The 17,634-nt window shown below is 47.4% G+C and overlaps 3 protein-coding genes across 3 annotated transcripts in view; 1 reads left to right on the top strand and 2 right to left on the bottom strand.

The window, feature by feature from the left end:
- Nucleotides 1–17,634, bottom strand: part of RIPOR3 (RIPOR family member 3) — a 207,959-nt gene that overhangs the window by 125,560 nt on the left and 64,765 nt on the right. The gene's annotated exons all lie outside the window — the stretch shown is intronic.
- Nucleotides 6,971–12,870, bottom strand: DPM1 (dolichyl-phosphate mannosyltransferase subunit 1, catalytic). The gene is made up of 9 exons (XM_068208080.1): nucleotides 12,761–12,870; nucleotides 12,228–12,327; nucleotides 11,530–11,563; nucleotides 11,033–11,109; nucleotides 10,896–10,921; nucleotides 10,496–10,591; nucleotides 9,909–9,977; nucleotides 9,511–9,625; nucleotides 6,971–7,350 (listed from the first exon to the last, which is right to left on the bottom strand). Exons 1-9 carry the CDS (start codon nucleotides 12,865–12,867, stop codon nucleotides 7,246–7,248), a joined length of 729 nt encoding a protein of 242 aa, XP_068064181.1. The 5' UTR covers nucleotides 12,868–12,870; the 3' UTR covers nucleotides 6,971–7,245.
- On the top strand, nucleotides 12,847–14,931 carry MOCS3 (molybdenum cofactor synthesis 3). Its single transcript, XM_068208079.1, has one exon. The coding sequence runs from the start codon at nucleotides 12,930–12,932 to the stop codon at nucleotides 14,517–14,519; it is 1,590 nt and encodes a 529-aa protein (XP_068064180.1). The 5' UTR covers nucleotides 12,847–12,929; the 3' UTR covers nucleotides 14,520–14,931.

Below are 17,634 nucleotides of genomic sequence, written 5' to 3'. Positions count from 1 at the left end.
GAGCGGGGCGGGGCACGTGACCGCGGGGGGCGCGCACGTGACCGCGGGGCGGCCCCGGGAGCGCGCGCGGGCCTCGTGCGGCGGCGGCGGCGGCGGCGGCGCCTCCTCAGGGCAGCGGCGCCTCAGGGCAGCGGCCGGGCCGCCCCCGCGGGCCCCCGGGCCGCCCCGTCCGGTACGGCCCGGCACGGCCCGGCACGGCACGGCACGGCCCGGCACGGCCCGCCACCCCTGCCCGACGGGCCGGCCCCCCGGCCTCGAGGCGGCCCGGGCCTGCCGTGTCCATCCCTCGGAGGTTGTGAGGATGCTGAAGGGCCTGGAGCGTCTCCGTGCCCCGGAAAGGCTGAGGGAGCTGGGGCTGCCCAGCGTGGAGAGGAGCCCCAGTGCGAGGGGTCTCAGCCCTGGGTGTCCCTGTCCGTCCCTGTCCGTCCCTGTCCGTCTGTCCCTGTGTGCAGGAGGTCAGAGCAGGCCCAGGCTCTGCTCCAGGGACCAGCGATGGCACCAGAGCCACGGGCAGAGCCTGAGCCCAGCAATTCCCCCTGCACAGGAGGCAGCACGCCTGCTCCGAGCAGAGGCCAGAGAGGCTGTGGGGCTGATTCCAGAACAGTCTGGACTAGTCCTGTGCCATGTGCTCCGGAGCAGGGAGGTGGCACCAGCTGAGCCATTGCGTCCCTCCCAGCTGGACTGGCCATGGGGTTGTGCCCATCGCAGCCTGGCCGGGGCTGGCAGGGCCCAGGGAGGGAAGGAGGCGTCGTGTGGGTCGATGGCCATGCGGGAGCCTCGCTGGGACACCCTTTGGCAAACCTGCCATGGGCTGGGACAGTGGCACTGATCAGGGAATTCTGTGAGGTGACGCAGGAGCTGTGTGATTTACGCGCTGCCACGCTCTGAAATCCGAATTCGTCATGGAACCACAGAATATGCTGAGCTGGAAGGCGCCACCAGGACCATCGAGTCCAGCTCCTGGCCCTGCACAGGATAGCCCCAAGAGTCCCTCCATGTGCCTTCACGCTTTGGGTTAACACCCTGAGAACAAGCCAGCGCCCAAAGGCGGGGCTGTGATCTTTCTGGTGAACCCTGTGCACCTGTGGTCACACACACCTGTGCAGAGCCACTGGACATCCCATTTCACAGCAGGAACATTGGATCAGGACAAGACCCCACTTGTGGATCATGGCACTGCTCAAGATCTCTTTTAACAAACGAGGGCGAATTCTAAAAAGCCCTCTAGGAGTGACAGGGATGGATGGCTTTTGTTACTTCAGAAAGACGCAAGCACTTGGAGGAGGAAGTAAAGTGTAATTCTCTCCATCATCAGTGTTCACACCCTTTCTGGTTCAGTCGCACACTGGAGTTCAACCTCACAATGCTGGAAAGGAAATTTGATTCCTTGCCTGAAGTATAGAAGCAGAGAAAAGTTGTCACCAGTTCTTTAGACTTCATGTAACTTAAGGATCTCCTGCATTTTCAGGTGACTGGTGTCCTGACAATCTGTACACGCTGTTTATGGCAATTCACTGAAGTAGTGTTTATGAAGAATTTAGTGACATTTCATTGTGTCTCTGAGGCTGCTTTGAGACTTTCTGGCTCAGTGGGACGTAGAAATCCCCTGCTTCTGGCTGCAAGTCACACCTGGGTTTCACTGGGTGCTCCCATGGCATCTTCACATCAGTGGTCATAAGAATCAGGAAGTCAAAATTTTTTTTTTCACGGAAATGTAAATTAAAAAACCAGGAAACACACAAAACTTGGAAACCAAAGCTGGTGCTTTGGTGTTAAAGAAAGAACAGAAGTACTTTGAGAGTTCCCTGAGACATGTGTGGAATCTGTCTCAAAGAAGGAAAGCAAAAAGAGCTGGTTTGGTTTCCCTATAGCAACATAATTTTGCCTTCCAAGAGTAGATATTTTTTTCTCTGATGACACAATTATTGAAGCATGTTATTGAAGCATGTTGGGAAACATTCTGAAACGTCACTAAGCCAGGACCATATTCAGAAACTCTCAACTGACTTCATGGCTTCTTGAGCCAGTCTGCTCCTGCCTAAGACACACAGCCCCAAACCTGAGCACCTTCCTATTTCAACACTATTTAATTTGTGCCTTACCACTGACCACTTTTTAGCCATCACCTAATATAAAAAATACAGCAGCTCCAGAAGAACAGCCCACAGACCTGCTCTAAGGGCTGGATTTGAGTAGGCAGAAGTGTCTGAAGGTTGGAGGAACTGAGTGTGGTGGGACGTGATAATGCAGCTGGAGATAGAAATGATATTTGAGAGATATTGAAGGGAGTGAACACAACACGAAGATCTGTGCAAAGGACACAACAGCTCAAACACAGAGGTTTGGAATCCAGACAGGAGAACTGAACAGGCTGCTGGGCATCATTCCCTGCCCTGAATTCTGGGAGCAAGTGAAGGTATCTGAGTAAATTTGTATCTTGCTGTATATACTTATCAGAAGACAAGGTAAGATAAGGTTGGGATGGAAATAGAGGTGGATAGAGAGTTCCCCCAGAGCAGCAATATCAAGGAGTTTCCAGCTGGGAACACTCCCAGCCGTGGTGTTGGTACTCAGTCCATGATTACAGTATGGAAAACCATTTGTGAAGAGTTTAGAAACTGGAATTTGGCATGGGAGGGGATGAAATTAGACCCAGATAGAAAGGAGAGTGTCGGGAGGCAGAAATACTCACTCAGTGCACAAGAGGGGTGGTGCAGGCAGAGGATTTTAGGGTAGGGGAGAGAACAGGAGGGAAAGGAGATGTGGCAGCAGAAGTTGGAGCAGAAGGGAGCCACTGCCTGCCTCGGGGTAAAATCTGCAGTGACAGGGCTGAGAAAATGGGGGGAAGGATGAGAGGGTGTGAAAGCAGTCCTGGATGATGGACAAAATCTTGTTCTCATGCAGCTCAGGAGGGTTCTTGTGGTGGTTTGCAGTGTGACAGCTGTCAACAGAGAGCTGGGGAAGAAAGATGAGAATTTACAAAGTTTGTGTGGAAAGATTGGTGGTAAAGCTAAAATTCAAGCAGTGGGGAAGGAGAAAAGGAGTCTTGACATAATTTTTCTCCTGTGTGTACAGAGTGAACAAAATGAAACAGAAGTTGATGCTAATAGTCCTAATCTACTTTTTCTATTGCAGAAGTGGGTATTGTTTCTCACAATACAGCCACTGGAAAAATGAGTAAAATCACTGCATTGTAAGAGACGAAACACTTCACACCAGAGGGGAGACAATTAGCACTCCCAAGCTGAATAGGTTTAATTGCACATGCGTTGTGCTGCTGCTTCAGGTCAAAACTGTGCCCGGATTCATCCAGCTCAGGAGCAGTGTCATGCTTGGGTTTTATTCAAATGCAAAATAATTAAGACAACTATTGATGGTTTTGCACACAACACAATTAATTATATATTAAATACAAGTAAGTTAATCAGCATGAGGACCACTGGTCTCACAATGATCTTTAAGACCCACTAAGCCACCCAGCTCCTGTGCTGATCAGACACTTCATCACCTGCCAGCATTGGTGCCAGTTTCTGTTGAACAGTCAGTGCCACCACCTTGCAGGGATAACTTCCCATTTTATGCTCTCTGCTTTGTTGAAATCTATCTCAGTGGCTGAGTTTTCAGATCTAGTTTTGGATTAAAAGGTGCAATTCATTTTTCTCTCTCTGGTTCCAATATATTTCCCCCTGAACAGTAACAACCAGTCTATAAGAAAGTTTTTAATTGCCACAGTGCCTGGAGAGAGAGGGTAAAATGTGGCAGGGACAGAGGAGGAGAAGATGCTCAAAGCTGCTGTGCTTGGCACTTGTTACTTTCTTTGCCCATGTCTCCTGCAGCATGGCACAGGGAGGTAATGAACATGTTCTAAAGCAAGGAAGAGTTTGATAAGCAGTCCTGTCCCCTGCACACCCCCTGCTCCTGCTGATCCTGGTATCAGCATTTGCCTCAGCCCTGGAATGCCAGCCACTGAAATGTGTTGCTGAAGTCATCCCTGCACTGAACTCAGCAGGCAATCTGTCACTGAATTCATTTCTGCCAAGATTTCAATCCAGGCTTGTACTTGGGATCCTGATAGACCCTCAAATAAATATTATTGATTAGTCATCATTATTTTTTACTGTTGATATGCAGAAGGTTGTGGAGCCTTGCAGTTGGATTTCTGCATAGTCCACTGGAAAATCTGTTTGATTATAGTGTTTATATTGGCAGCGAGGTTCATCTTCATTGCAGGCTGAGGTTAAAGCCTCAGATTTTGTCAAAAACCCAAAGCAAAAGTGAAGCTGACTCCCCTGAAGCTCAGAGCAGACAAATCCTCACCAAAGAGAGCAGCTAGGGGTGTGGGACTGACTCTGGATTCACATCCCAGAACACCAATAAGCCAGGCCTTGGGGTCTGAGTGGTTGTCCCAGCTTCAGCATCCTCTGTGTCAGAGGGACTGAACTGCTGGGCCTTGTGCCTGACCCCCTAAATCTGCTCAGGGACAGGGAAGTCACGGTGCCAGACGTGAGTTGCCTTCTCCCCCTGCATGAAACATGCCCAGCTCCAGCCCTGCTCTGAACTGCTGGCAGCCAGGAAGCAATTAAAGCTCCTGCTCTGCCACATGATTGAGTGCTTGCAGACACAGATTCCTGAGAAAGTATAATAGAGAAAGTGCATTAGCAGAGTATTTGTGCCTTCATAGGAAATGAATATGGATGTAATTAAGAAAAGCTGATTTATGTGGAACTGTAAAGCCAAGGACATAAAATGAAAAATTCTCAGTAAATGTCAAGTCAGTGTTTTGTGGTGGCCAAAACAAGGCAAGGAGAGTATTGCAATGGTATTAAGGAACTGAGAATTAAAATGCCACTATATAAATCCCTAGTACATGAATATTTAAGACACTATATGAAGTACCAAGCACCTGATCCCCAAAGATTACAGAAGTGCTGTTCCACTATAGTCTGTTACTAACATTTTGAGAACAGCAAGATCACAAGGCTTTCTTTTGCTAGGAAAAACCAAATGGTTTCCATGGTGTGTGTGGTGAAGAGTGTGTGTGCGTAGATCCCACCAAGGCAGGAAAGCCCGGATGCTCCCAATGCTTCCCCTGCCCATGGGATCCACGGATTAGTTCAGAGGGGCTTCCTGCAAGCAGGGGGGTGCAGACTGAGATCAGTTTTCCTTCTTTCAGGCACTGTTGTGGTGTCTGCTCATGTCCTGAGGCCATGGAGCTCTTGGGTTTGTTCCTTTATAGCACTTTTTTTCCTGATAAATCCATCACCTTTAAGCATAGTGAGAAATTTCACCTATTTACCTAAAACCTGACTGTTGCCCTGTCACATTTCAATCTTTCACACTCTGCAGCAGACAAACTACTCCTGTATTATGACCCGGACTGATATGTGAAAGCACCTTCCTCCAAACATGATCTCATCAATAAATGAAGGAATTTTACCAGGTAATTTTCATCATTAAAAAAGTAGCCATGAACCTTCTAAAAGCTGAATGCTAATTCACAGCAGTCAGATGATGAATAATTCATACACTGGACTTCAGTTATATATCCCTACATAAAAATGAGGAAAAGATGAACTTCATGAGGCTTAATTTGCATTCCAGCAAATAATCCACATTATGTAAATTAAAAAAAAAATCTAAACCTTCATTATTTGGTCATTAAAAACTTTGTAACTATTTTTAACTTAAAATAAAGCTTTTTGCCATAAAACCTTCAAATGAGATATAAATAGATAAAACTTATTTACTGCTTATTTCACTGGCCCTTAAATCCAGAAATGTATTTCTGTGTATATTATTGCTCTGAGTAGTCTGCAGCAAATGAAATTGTATGTAATTTTCTGGAAAAGTACAGGCAAATGTCACAAAATGTACAGTTCAGTCACTGTGATCCAGTTACATGTGGATTCAAAACCTGCATCTTTTATTATTTAAAAGCAAATTCCATCTGTAGCATTTGCTTTGGACAGTCAGCAAAGGAGAAGCTATCAGAATCTGTACTACCCCACTAGAGAACAGAGGACTAGCTCTAAAGCAGTCCACTTGAAAATAACCTTGATTGCAAGTTTTGTTGAATTATTTTTATCAATGTGATGACTATGAAATACAAATTTATGCTTTATCTACAGACTTTCTAAATTTTTTTCTACCATTAACATCTAGTGTTCTAAAGGAATGCAGACAAACATGAGCAAAACAGGCAGCATTTTTAAGATACTTGTTGCTTCTCCAGTCACACCATTAATTTTCTGATCCAGGTGTCCACAAACTCCACAGGTATCCACAAAAAAAAAAAAGGACATTTATATATATATATATATAAAGCCATTATCGGAATAATCTCATCCTCCTCCCAAGTGCAATTTGATTACAAGAGCTTCTTAATTTCTGAGTTCTGGTTCTATCAGGCCATGAGACAAAAACTTGCATTGCTCTGTTTGTACTTCCTTCCTCAGGATCTGGAGCAAATACAGACTTTACTTTGCTAACTGGTACTTTATAGAAGGAAAAAATCTGCAGTATCTTCCCCGAGTGAATGGGGTCTTCTGTTCCCCTAAACCTGGTGAGGTCCCATTTCACAGACTCTAAATAGGTTTAGTTTCTAAAGAAGGGAAGGAAAGGGACTCATCTGCTTCTGGACAAACACACAGAATACAAAATTATTCCACACATATGGTTCCCTTTCCTATCCAAAGAATATTCCTTCTTCCCAGTCTAGGCACAAACCACTGAACTTTGATTTCCTCTTGAACTGCCCCAGCCATGAGCAGTTCTTTGGAGCTGCTTCATGACAATGTGTACATGTGCTGAGGGAAAGAAAGGACGCTAATTAGTATCTATTTAAATTAATATCTACAAACCACAGGACAAAGACAGGACACATTCCAGGGTTTTTTTCTCTTTGCTCATCTTTATTTCAAAATTATCCTTAGGTTCTGCTGAATAATGATTCATTTCCAAATGCAAAAGATCATTTAGCTTTGTGTTCTTTATTAAGACAATTATTCTTACAAAAATAGAAAAGCATTAGCCTTTATTAATTTTTAGCTTAACATACAGTCCATTTCTGTCGGAAGGAGCATTCTGGGCTGCAGAATGTTTGATTTATTGTTGATGGTTGTTTAAGTGTTAGGTCATAGCAGGTCTTCTGGCCACCACACAAATTATCAAGCTTTTGCCATTGTGTTTAAATCTACACAGATGTCAGAAAATGTTTGTCTAGCAAAATTACTTTAGGATGAACTCTCAGGTTGTAGCAAACAAGGTCAAGAGCCCCTTTAGGAAGGAAACAATTTCATTGCCTCCCAGTTTGGATTCTCCGTAGACACGGTCCACAAACGAGATAGGAACCTGTTGAAACAAGCAAAATTGGTTTTGAGGTTCAAAACCGAAACCATCAGAAATTCTGGAAACAAAAGAAGGGCCTTTGAGCTGGAGCTTGTTCAGGCATAGGGAGGAGGGAAGCACCAGGCTGGCTCCTTTGTGGCAGTTCTCACCAGGGCCCTTAGTGGTGCCCCATAGCTGGGGAGCATGGAATGACTTGGTTTATCACCTTTCAAGCTGATCCAAAGACATTACTCATGGCTGGATGATCCACCCAGGCAGAGCAAACTAACAGCTCACAAAGCCTGCAGCATTTCCTTGTCAGCCAAACTCAGAGCCTTTGAGTCAGTGCCTCAGGAAGCAGAAATCTGCCCCCAGCACAGAACAGCTCAACCTCACCCTGACTGGGAGATGACTTTGGAACATGACAGTGCCTATTCTTATCAGTCCATGACAAGACCTGTTTTTATCAGCCTTTGGCCATTTTATAGATTATTTGCAGCATTTACGGGCATTTAACACATTAATTTTGGTCTCCTTCACAAAGTGACACTGTCCAGATGAACTCACTGCTCATGAGATGTTGGGAATGTTTTGCTTTCACTCTTCCGAGCACACACAAGGGACACATAACAGGACATTCTGCCAACCCCATGTTAGAATATTCAACCATTTCCATAATGTTTGTCTGCAAAATTGAAATACTTCAGGAACTAAAATAAAGAATTGCAATTGCAATAGGCACTAAAAAATTGGCTTGGTGTTTTGCTGGCAGTGCCAAGAGCGGCAGTGGCAAGAGGAACACACAAATCCCCAGCCCCCTGCACATGTGCCAGAGGGTCTCTCACAACTCCAGCAGGTCAGGCCAAGACAGAAAAGAGCCCAGGACAAGATGGGAAGAAGATGCCCAGAAAGGAAGGCAGAGAGACTCTGCAATGACTCTGCTGTCTCAGCAGTGTCACCTTGATGATCCCAGTAACAATCCTGGCAACTTCACACAGCTGGTCTAAGGAAATGGGCAGAAGTCACTGAGTATGGAGCCAGGGCAGGATGCCATGAGTGGCATTTCCTGACCAGGATGAAGAGTAGTTAATATCTCATCTAATGAGGGGACCCCAGTGCTACCCTTCAGCACAGGAATTGAGCACTGAGTTGTTTCTGGACCTCTGCCTTCCTTGCACAAGAGGTTCCCTCACTGGCCTCACAGGCAGCATCTTCCAGGGCTCTGTTCCATGTGCTGGAGGACACTGCACACCTGGTGAAGTACAGCAGAACAGGAGAGATGTGCATGCAACTCTTCAGGTACAGCCTGTGTCAGTTCTCATAAGCCATTTACTCCTTTTAAACTGGCACAGCTCAATCTCAATTCTCAACTTTGCTGAAGAAATATTTTTCCCTGGGATGCTGTTCCACAAGCAAAAAAGGTGGGAGAAAAGAGCTGCTTTGTTGGGATGAAATGCTCTACCCTGTGTCGATGGAGAAATGCCACACATGAAGTTTAGAGAGAGAAGTACAAGCACCAGAATTCTCTGACAATTCATAGTCCTGGAAACGAGGATGAAGAACTGGCTCTGAAATTCTCCTGCAGAGAGATTGCCAGTGAAGCATCTTTAAAGATGCAGCAAGAGCAATTCAATGAAATAAAAAAGGCAGCAGACTGCTGGAGATAGAGAATCTAACAATTGCATGGAGTTTTTTCATTGACTGTAGACAGCACATTCAAGGAGTTTAGAAGCAGAAAGTTGTGAGAGCTGAAAGTTGGAAAATAACAAGGTGATAGTTGACAGAGAACAAATCTGAAATAGAATCAGGCTGCTGGAAAAATGAAATTATTTGTAAAGACTTGAGTAGAGATGTCTGTACAATAAGAAGCAGAGAAGAAAAGGCTCAGAGCAGCTTTGTGGTGTATTTTGACTTCTTTCCCTCCTTTGAAGAACCTCGTAAAATTGTGTGCTGCTGAAGGAATGGCAACAGGAAGAGAGGAAGGATCTGAGAAGCTGGGGAATAAATAACTGCACTTCAGGTCTGGCATTCAGCTGATAAAGCTGGAAAAATAGAACTCTACACATGTAACTTCTCTGTATTAATTTGAAAATCTTGGCTGCTTCTTGGAAGTACACAGAAGTCAGGTGTCTGTGTGTCCCTTGGGAGGGAAGCACACTGTACTTCTCCCAGCCTGCCCCATACCTCTCCAACGGTGAATCCCAGCTGCCTAGCCCGGACAATCATCTCCATCTGGAAGACGTATCCTTTAGAAACACACTTCTCCATCAGCTTCTGTAAGACTTCTTTTCTGTACAACCTGTAAACAGTTCCAAAGGAAATAAAGCCTGAAGCCCAACTGCTGGAATTTAGAAATCCAGACAGTGTGTAGGAATCTGAACTGCAATCACTCAGCTCATTACTATTTATAAAACTCCCTAACGAGGTCATGGGAGCAGCAGTTCTTGCAATCTAATCCACTTTCACCCTTTCCAAACAGATTTCACAGTCCTCAGTAAAGAACGTCTGTTCTTACTCCAGTTCCTTGTCCAGCAGTTTCTTAATTTCCAATAAACGTTAGGAATTGCAAACCAGACCCCTACCTGAAACTCCCTGTTAGATCTGATGCCCCTGGTCTCAGCAAGACCTGAGTCAGAAAATTGGCGCCACGACTGTGAAAGAAAACATCGATGTCAGAGTTGTTTAGTACAAAAAGATGGGCACTTACTCCAGCCTTAAAAACCAGGAACAATCCCAATCCACCTGCAGATCAGACTGTAACACAGCTTGTGCTCCAGTTTCTTTGCAGGATAAATCAGTCAACATGAACGTCTGCCTGTTCTCTGGGAGGGCCAGGAGCATTCCAGCTGTGCAGGCTGAGCGTGTCCCTCACACCTGCCAGGTCTCAGTGTCAGCTTGTTCCCTGGGTGGTGGAACTGGATGTCTGTCCCAACCCGAGGCCCCTGTTCCAACCCGTTTTCCAAGCCCACCCGTGTCATTCCAGTCCTTCTTGGTGGATTTGAACCAAAGAACTGGCCAGCGGTGGGCGACGCTGGTATTTATTGACTCTGCAGTGCCCAGCAGGTACAGCAGTCCTGGGGACTAAGGAGTTCATCTTACAGGGATGGAGTACTTGGAATTATTATTTACAAGTAACAGATTTCTGTGTGAAGAGCTGAAAAGTACTAACCTGATTAACTTTCTTTTCAAATCCCAGCCATACACTCCTCCATTTCCTTTATATCTTGTTCCAGACACAATATCAAAATTGCCTTCTTGCTGCTTTCTATAAACAATTGGTTTTATCAGAAAAACTGGAGGAATGTTTCAAAGTTCAAATTTCAAAGTAAGAGCAATCACTCTTTCAGTACAAAATCTGTATTTTACAAACTTCTGAGCAAATAAGAAGAGAGGAAAGCAAAAGTTAGGGTGGCTATGAGCATTATTCAAACACCTGTTGATTGTTCTTTTATAAAGAGCTACTTCAGGGAATCTAACCATGTTCTTTTACCCACTATGGCATAGAATTTCATAGGCTGCCTCATAAATAATTTATAAAGGTCAACTTTCATACTATAATCGGCACCTACCTGATAAACTCTGGAATAAACTTTGGCTGAAATGAAAGAAAGACAGATCAGAAAAAAGGGCGGGGGTAAAATAACAGCAACCACTGAAAACTGAGTTACAAGAGACTGTACCCACAGTACAGGAAATGCAGCCTTACATGGTGGGAGAGGTCAGCATCCATAATGACGATGAAATTCCCAGTGGCATACTTCATTCCATGAATATAGGCAGTGCCTAATGGACACAGAAATAACTGCCCTCACTCTTTTAACACAGAAATGCACAGAGAAACTTAGCATCTGAGGATGGGCCACTACTGAAATGTCGTTTACAAAGCTCCACCTGCATTCAGGAGCCTCAGGAAACAGACTGGGCTCCAAATCATCACCAATCCTTCCCACCCCCACCCTGGGCTCAGTGGGTGCAGGGCAGGACCGAGGATCTGCTCCGAGGTTCTGGGAAACCTTTCAGAAACACACTGGGATTTTTATCTGCATTTTGAAGCTCGTTTGCTTACAAACAACTGGATGAAAATGTGTTTCTGCTTTTGGGCTTTACTGTGATTTTTTTCTGGACCTTAATACATTGGATGAATCAAGGTATACAGCAGATTCTTTTATTTACTTTTACTAATCAGAGTTAATAAGGACTTACCCAGGCCCAACTTCCTTGCTCTGGGTCTCAGAAGCTACAGGACATATTAAAAAAACAGATAAATGACTTGGTGTTACAGTTTTAAAAGAGACTCTGAAATTTCTTATATATTTTTTCCTTAAACAATCTTTATAAATGCAACTTAGTCCAGAAATACTTTAAAAATTTGTCATTTACGCAGTAACAGACTGAAAAAGTAGCTGACTGCCACTGAGTAAATGACAGCATCTTGTATATAACTGAGGGTTATGCAGTAATATATTACATAGATTAAAAAAAATCCCAAAAACTCCTGTTCTTGAGGAATGCAATGAGACAGATTAAAAATAAATCATAAGCCCAGCTTTCATCTTTCCGATTTCCTTACTCCTGCAGTCAATTAAAATGAAATTAAATCTTATCCAAAGCCCCTCTTTCCCCCAGGCCTGCACCAAGTACAGCAACAGTCACCAGTCATTGCTCAGGAGCACACAGCAACGCACCAAGGATTGACAACGTTTTGCTAGCAATTCATGATCTTGCATATTGGTCAGAATGAACTATCCTGAGCTTACACTTGTCTCAAGTGGTGTACAACAACTAGTGTAAGGATGTGAAGAAAGGGCAGAATCCAGGGAATCCATCCCAGCTCTCGAGGACTTACAGTACTTTCCAATACAAAAAAGACAGAAAAAAAAATTACCGAATACACAACTCACTATTTTATCTGATCCATATATTTTTTCCAGTTGCTGAGCAACTTCCTGTGTCCCATCCGGGCTTCCATCATCTACGATGATAATTTCAAAGTCGATCCCACTGAAAGGAGAATGATTTCCCAATGAGCAGGCGGGGCTGCCCAGGGAGGCCTGGAGTGCCCGTCCCTGCAGGTGTCCCAGGAAGGGCTGGAGGTGGCACTCAGAGCTCCGGGGACAGGCTGGGGATGCGGCACGGCTTGGACTGGACGTTCTGGGAGGCATTTCCAGCCGAGTGCGGTGTGACTGCTGCGGGCCAGGGACACCCGTGTGCGCACGGATGGCGTCTCTGCCCTCCCCACCCGTGCCGCCCCGGGTCCCTTTATGGCCGGGAAACTCCCAGCCCTACAGACACAGCTGTCAGCCCGCGGCCCTGCCCAAGCCCCGCACCGGGAGCGCGTGTGCCGCTCCGAGCCCCGGCCCCCGCGCGGCTCTGTGCCGGCAGCCGGGCGGGCGCGGGCCCCGGCTGCGGCCCGGCCCCGGCGGTGTGCCGGTACCTGTCGCCGAAGGTGCGCGCCAGCAGCCACACGACGAGGGGCAGGTTGTCGCGCTCGTTGTAGGTGGGCAGCAGCACGGAGACGCGGCCGGGGCCCCGCGCCGCCATGGCGGCAGTGACGCGGCGCCGCGCCGGAAGCGGCGGGGCCGGCGGCGGCGGCGGCGGCGGCCATGGCGGGGGCAGCGGCGGCGCGGCTGCGGGCCGAGATCCGCCGGCGGGAGCGCGAGCTGCGCGGGCTGCGCGAGCGGCTGGCGGCCGAGCTGGCGCGGGGGGACACGGCCGAGCAGGAGGAGGACGGAGAGCGGGAGCGGGACGAGGGAGCCTGCGGGGTGCGGCAGCCCCCGGCGGCCGAGCCGGCGCGGGGGGACGCGGGGGATGCCGAGGATGAGGACGGAGCCCGCGGGCTGCGGGAGCGGCTGGCGGCCGAGCTGGCGCGGGGGGACTCGGGGGATGCCGACGAGGAGGACGAGGACGATGAGGAGGAGGAGGAGGGAGCCCTCGGCTTCCCCGCGGAGCTGCCGCCGCTGCCGGCGCGGTCGGCGCTGAGCGCGGCCGAGATCCTGCGGTACAGCCGGCAGCTGGTGCTGCCCGAGCTGGGCGTGCGCGGGCAGCTGCGCCTGGCGCGGAGCTCCGTGCTCGTGGTGGGCTGCGGCGGGCTGGGCTGCCCGCTGGCGCAGTACCTGGCGGCGGCCGGCGTGGGCCGCCTGGGGCTGGTGGACCACGACGTGGTGGAGACGAGCAACCTGCAGCGGCAGGTGCTGCACGGCGAGGCGCGGCGCGGGCGGCCCAAGGCGCGCTCGGCGGCCGCGGCGCTGCGGCGGCTGAACTCGGCCGTGCAGTACGTGCCGTACCGGGGGGCGCTGCGGCCGCGCTCCGCGCTGCGCCTCGTGCGCCAGTACGACATCGTGGCCGACTGCTCCGACAACGTCCCCACCCGCTACCTGGTCAGCGATGCCTGCGTGCTGGCCGGCAAGCCGCTGGTGTCCGGCAGCGCGCTGCGCCTCGAGGGGCAGCTCGTGGTGTACAACTACGGCGGCGGACCCTGCTACCGCTGCCTGTTCCCCGAGCCGCCGCCGCCCGACACCGTCACCAACTGCGCCGATGGCGGCGTGCTCGGCGCCGTCACCGGCGTCATCGGCTGCATGCAGGCGCTGGAGGTGCTGAAGATCGCCTCGGGCATGGGCTCCTCCTTCCACCGCTCCATGCTGATGTTCGACGCCCTCGAGGGGAGATTCCGCACCATCAAGCTGCGGCCGAAGAAAGCGGACTGTGCAGTGTGCGGGGACAACCCCAGCGTCACCTGCCTGCAGGATTACGAGGCGTTCTGCGGCTCCTCTGCCACGGACAAGTGCAGGACTCTGCAGCTGCTGCCCGGCGGGGACAGGATCTCTGTGCAGCAGTACAAGGAGCTGCTGGATGCGCAGGTCCCGCACGTGCTGCTGGATGTCCGGCCGCAGGTGGAGGTGGAGATCTGCCGCCTGCAGCACGCTGTCCACATCCCGCTCAGGAAGCTGGAGGAGAAAGATGAAGAATCTCTGCAGCGTTTACAGAAAAGAATGTGTGAAGAAAAGCAGAGAACTGATCACCAAACCTCTCTCCCTATATATGTTGTTTGCAAGTTGGGAAATGATTCCCAGAAGGCTGTAAAAATTCTGCAGGAATTACCTGCCAAAGAATTTGGTTCTGTGTCAGCTAAGGATATTAAAGGGGGGCTCATGGCGTGGGCCACTAAAATTGACTCAACGTTTCCTCAGTACTAGAATTTTAAATGGTGAAAAAACCACGTATTTTCAGAGTAAGTGCTGTAGGGTTCCATCTCCTCTGTGTAATGGCTATATCACATGGAAAAACCAGACAGAAATACCATACTGCTTTTTTATGTAACCTTTTTTCCCTAAGAAAAATGCTTATTTTTGTAGCTGTCTGATTATTTTTATAAATATGTAAATCTATCCATGGAAGTGGAAAGAAATGTGTTCCTTGGTTATGATTTAATAGTAAAAACTTGGCATAACTACTGACTTGTGCACGTGATGATTGAGAATATACTAATTAGCAATTGTAACCTGGAAAACAACAAAACTGGGGAATCATGTTATTACTCAGTCTCTGAACTGCTTAACAAATTGAAACGGTGCATGAAATGAATAAAAAATAATTACTGTTAATCTCTAGCTGGTCTGTAGCACTATTAATCTGTCACAGGGAATTGCCAGGACAGCACTAATGAGACCATGGTGGTCAACACCTTTCAGTTCTCTGTAGAAGCCGTGTGTATTTATGGACTAGAAGAGCACCAGGGCGTTAAGAATTTCTAGAGCCATCCATCCTCATTTGTGGGATGGCAAAGCAGTGGATTCCCCAGCTTGAATAGAGAAACTGAGGTTAACTGTTAATAAGACATAAGTTTGACCCCGGCAAGTTGGTAAAACAGACAGAAAATGCTTTTATCAGTGCTTAGAAGATTTCAGAGATTGAGAGATAATGAGGAGGTGAGAGAGATAAAAAAATAGGTGTTTATCCTCCCTCCTGCAAGGACAAAGACCTGATGCTGTGGCAGTGGCACCTCCTCAGTTGGATTTCCTCGCTGGATGAAGAGCTCTGCACATCTGGGGAGTGTCTGTACTTAACTGAATGAAAAGAAAGAGAAATAAATAGCTTCTCAACAGAGCTGCTTGAGGCCTCATCACCTCAGCATAGTAATTATCTCCTTATATTAATTAAGGTATGGATTTCTTTACTTCCTGAGGAGGAAAAAAACACCTGTCATGACTAATCTTCACATTGTACCGGGGAAAAAAAGCAATAGTGCCATTATAATTAGTCGTTGAAAAGGTGCCTTTTGGTAAAATAAATTTGAGAACAGCCACACTCCCAGCTGCATTATAAAGTGCCATGGTTCTAGCAAGGGCAGTCTCGTGAAGGAACAGCAGTGAATTTGTAAACAGAGTCAGATCCTGCACTTTAGAGAACAATGAAAACATCAAAGGCCAGGACTTAAAGTAAACTTCAGTGTTTGTGGTGTGTGCCCAAGAGTCATTGGGTTGTGGAGGCACAGCTCAGTCACTGTCTGGATTCTGGGGTTTCCTCTCTTGGGAATTAGAAGCCAGGGGGACTTGTTTGAAATGCCTGACCTGGGTTGAATGTTTTGTCTTCACTGTGATTTCTCCATTGTGATGTCAAGAAGAGACTGAAATGTAAAAGGCAGCAGTAGCAGTGATTCTGTAATCCCCACAGTGGGTGCTGTGTCACGCATCCCTCTGCCCTCACAAAGGGATTCCTTCCAGTCATTCCAAGCAAGGTGAACCCAAGGATTTGGGGAGAAGGGAAAAACTCTTTGATTCTAAATCTGAGTGTGTAGAAATGGCGTGTGAAGTATTTTCCTTGTTCCAAGATTGTTTTGCCTATGTGTTCTCCTGTCAGTGCAGTTCTTGGCAGTGCTGGACTCTTTGAAGATAGGCTGAACAATCAAGGATCATAAAATCATAACTAAGCCCAAACCATTCTTATTATTGCTGGCTTATCTTTTGTTTTGACTTGCTTTAATTCTTGAATTCCAAACATGTAGTGGTTTCTATGTTCACTGGGAGAAATTCTACTTAAAAATTCTAAGAGAAGCACTAAAACTTTATGATTTGTTTTGCTGCCAAAGCACTGGTGAAAGGCTGGGGTGTGTTGACATTGCGAATGAAGAGAGGCTGCTTTGGCCAGGGAGCTCTGAGCATGGCTGGGCTCTGTTACCAGGAGGGATGAGGTCAGGACAAGATCTTGGCCTTTGCCCTCGATGTCACGGGGTTGCATTTTCTAATAAAAACTTAACTGTTCAAAACAAAACTTGGCATTAGGTCCTTAGAATACTCCAAGCATAAGTTTATCCTTTTTTTTAATGCAAAAGCTTTGAGCTGTCCTTTGTGAAACTACAGAAAGAATAATGTGAGGGTTGTGTGCTAGGTGGCACTGCAAGTTAACAAACCACAGCACTCCTGAGCTTGAGAGATGCAATTCAAGCTTAGCAAGAGCTGAGGTGTGCATCAAATCCATCACTGTGCAGGTGTTTTGAAAAAAAGACCAGGGAAATAAAAAGGAGATTAATATGAATGTGGATTAGGGTAGCAAAATTTGGAGCAATGTAAACAACAGCAAAAGGCACACACAAACTGGTTTGTGGCATTAACCTTTTGTGGTTTGTGTTGCTTGGTTAAATATAGCAGCCCTGCTGCTTTACCTCACTCTGCAGCTTCAACATCTTGGTGAGGAAATACGTACAGGGCAGGAAAAGAAGCAGAGAAAGCAGAATAAGGCAAAAGACAGAGAAGAAATGCAGAGTTTACAAAGTTTTATTCTGCACTCCTCTGGTGCACATCCCTTTTCCCCCAGTCTCTGCTCTGTGTGTGTTATGTTGAAATCTTACTCTAGTGAGCAGGTTCCAAGGAACCAATTTAATAAGGATGTTCTAAAAAGTTGTAATAGCTCAAATTCATGGACTGTGGGACTTGGAAAGGCAGTGGGGCATTGCACCTGCTCTGATGGGTGCACTGACAAAGCTGCACCCTCTGTGCTCCCCTGACAGCAGCAAAGCAACTGGGACACTCTGCTCTCACCACAGGAAAAGAAAATCACCTCTGTTTGCCCATTCTGCAGGCTTTTAGCACCGACTGTGCTCGTTTGATACCCTTTACAATATATTTCATGTGATTGATTCAGAGCCAACTGAAATGTATCTGTGTGATGGTGCTGCTTTGCCCTCTTGTTCTTTTCATTGAGAAGTACCTGCAATTCTGATATTCCATACTCCTGCTAAGAACAAAAAATAGCTGCCCTCCAAACTGATGGCTGTCAGGTGAACCTTACCAGAGAAGCAAGCTGATACAAATT

Source organism: Anomalospiza imberbis, chromosome 17 (assembly GCF_031753505.1).
Source record: "Anomalospiza imberbis isolate Cuckoo-Finch-1a 21T00152 chromosome 17, ASM3175350v1, whole genome shotgun sequence".
Lineage (NCBI taxonomy): Eukaryota > Metazoa > Chordata > Aves > Passeriformes > Viduidae > Anomalospiza > Anomalospiza imberbis.
Note: the sequence above shows the minus strand (reverse complement) of the source record. Positions and strands in the feature narration are given on the sequence as shown.

Excerpts from the sequence above, each read along its gene's own strand:
- DPM1 (XM_068208080.1), bottom strand. The coding sequence starts at position 12,867 with ATGGCGGCGCGGGGCCCCGGCCGCGTCTCCGTGCTGCTGCCCACCTAC. Across the intron at positions 12,328-12,760 it reads GCGCGCACCTTCGGCGACAG|TGGGATCGACTTTGAAATTA; the intron begins GTACCGGCACAC and ends TTCTCCTTTCAG. Across the intron at positions 9,626-9,908 it reads GATCTAACAGGGAGTTTCAG|GTTGTACAGAAAAGAAGTCT; the intron begins GTAGGGGTCTGG and ends AACTGTTTACAG.
- MOCS3 (XM_068208079.1), top strand. The coding sequence starts at position 12,930 with ATGGCGGGGGCAGCGGCGGCGCGGCTGCGGGCCGAGATCCGCCGGCGG.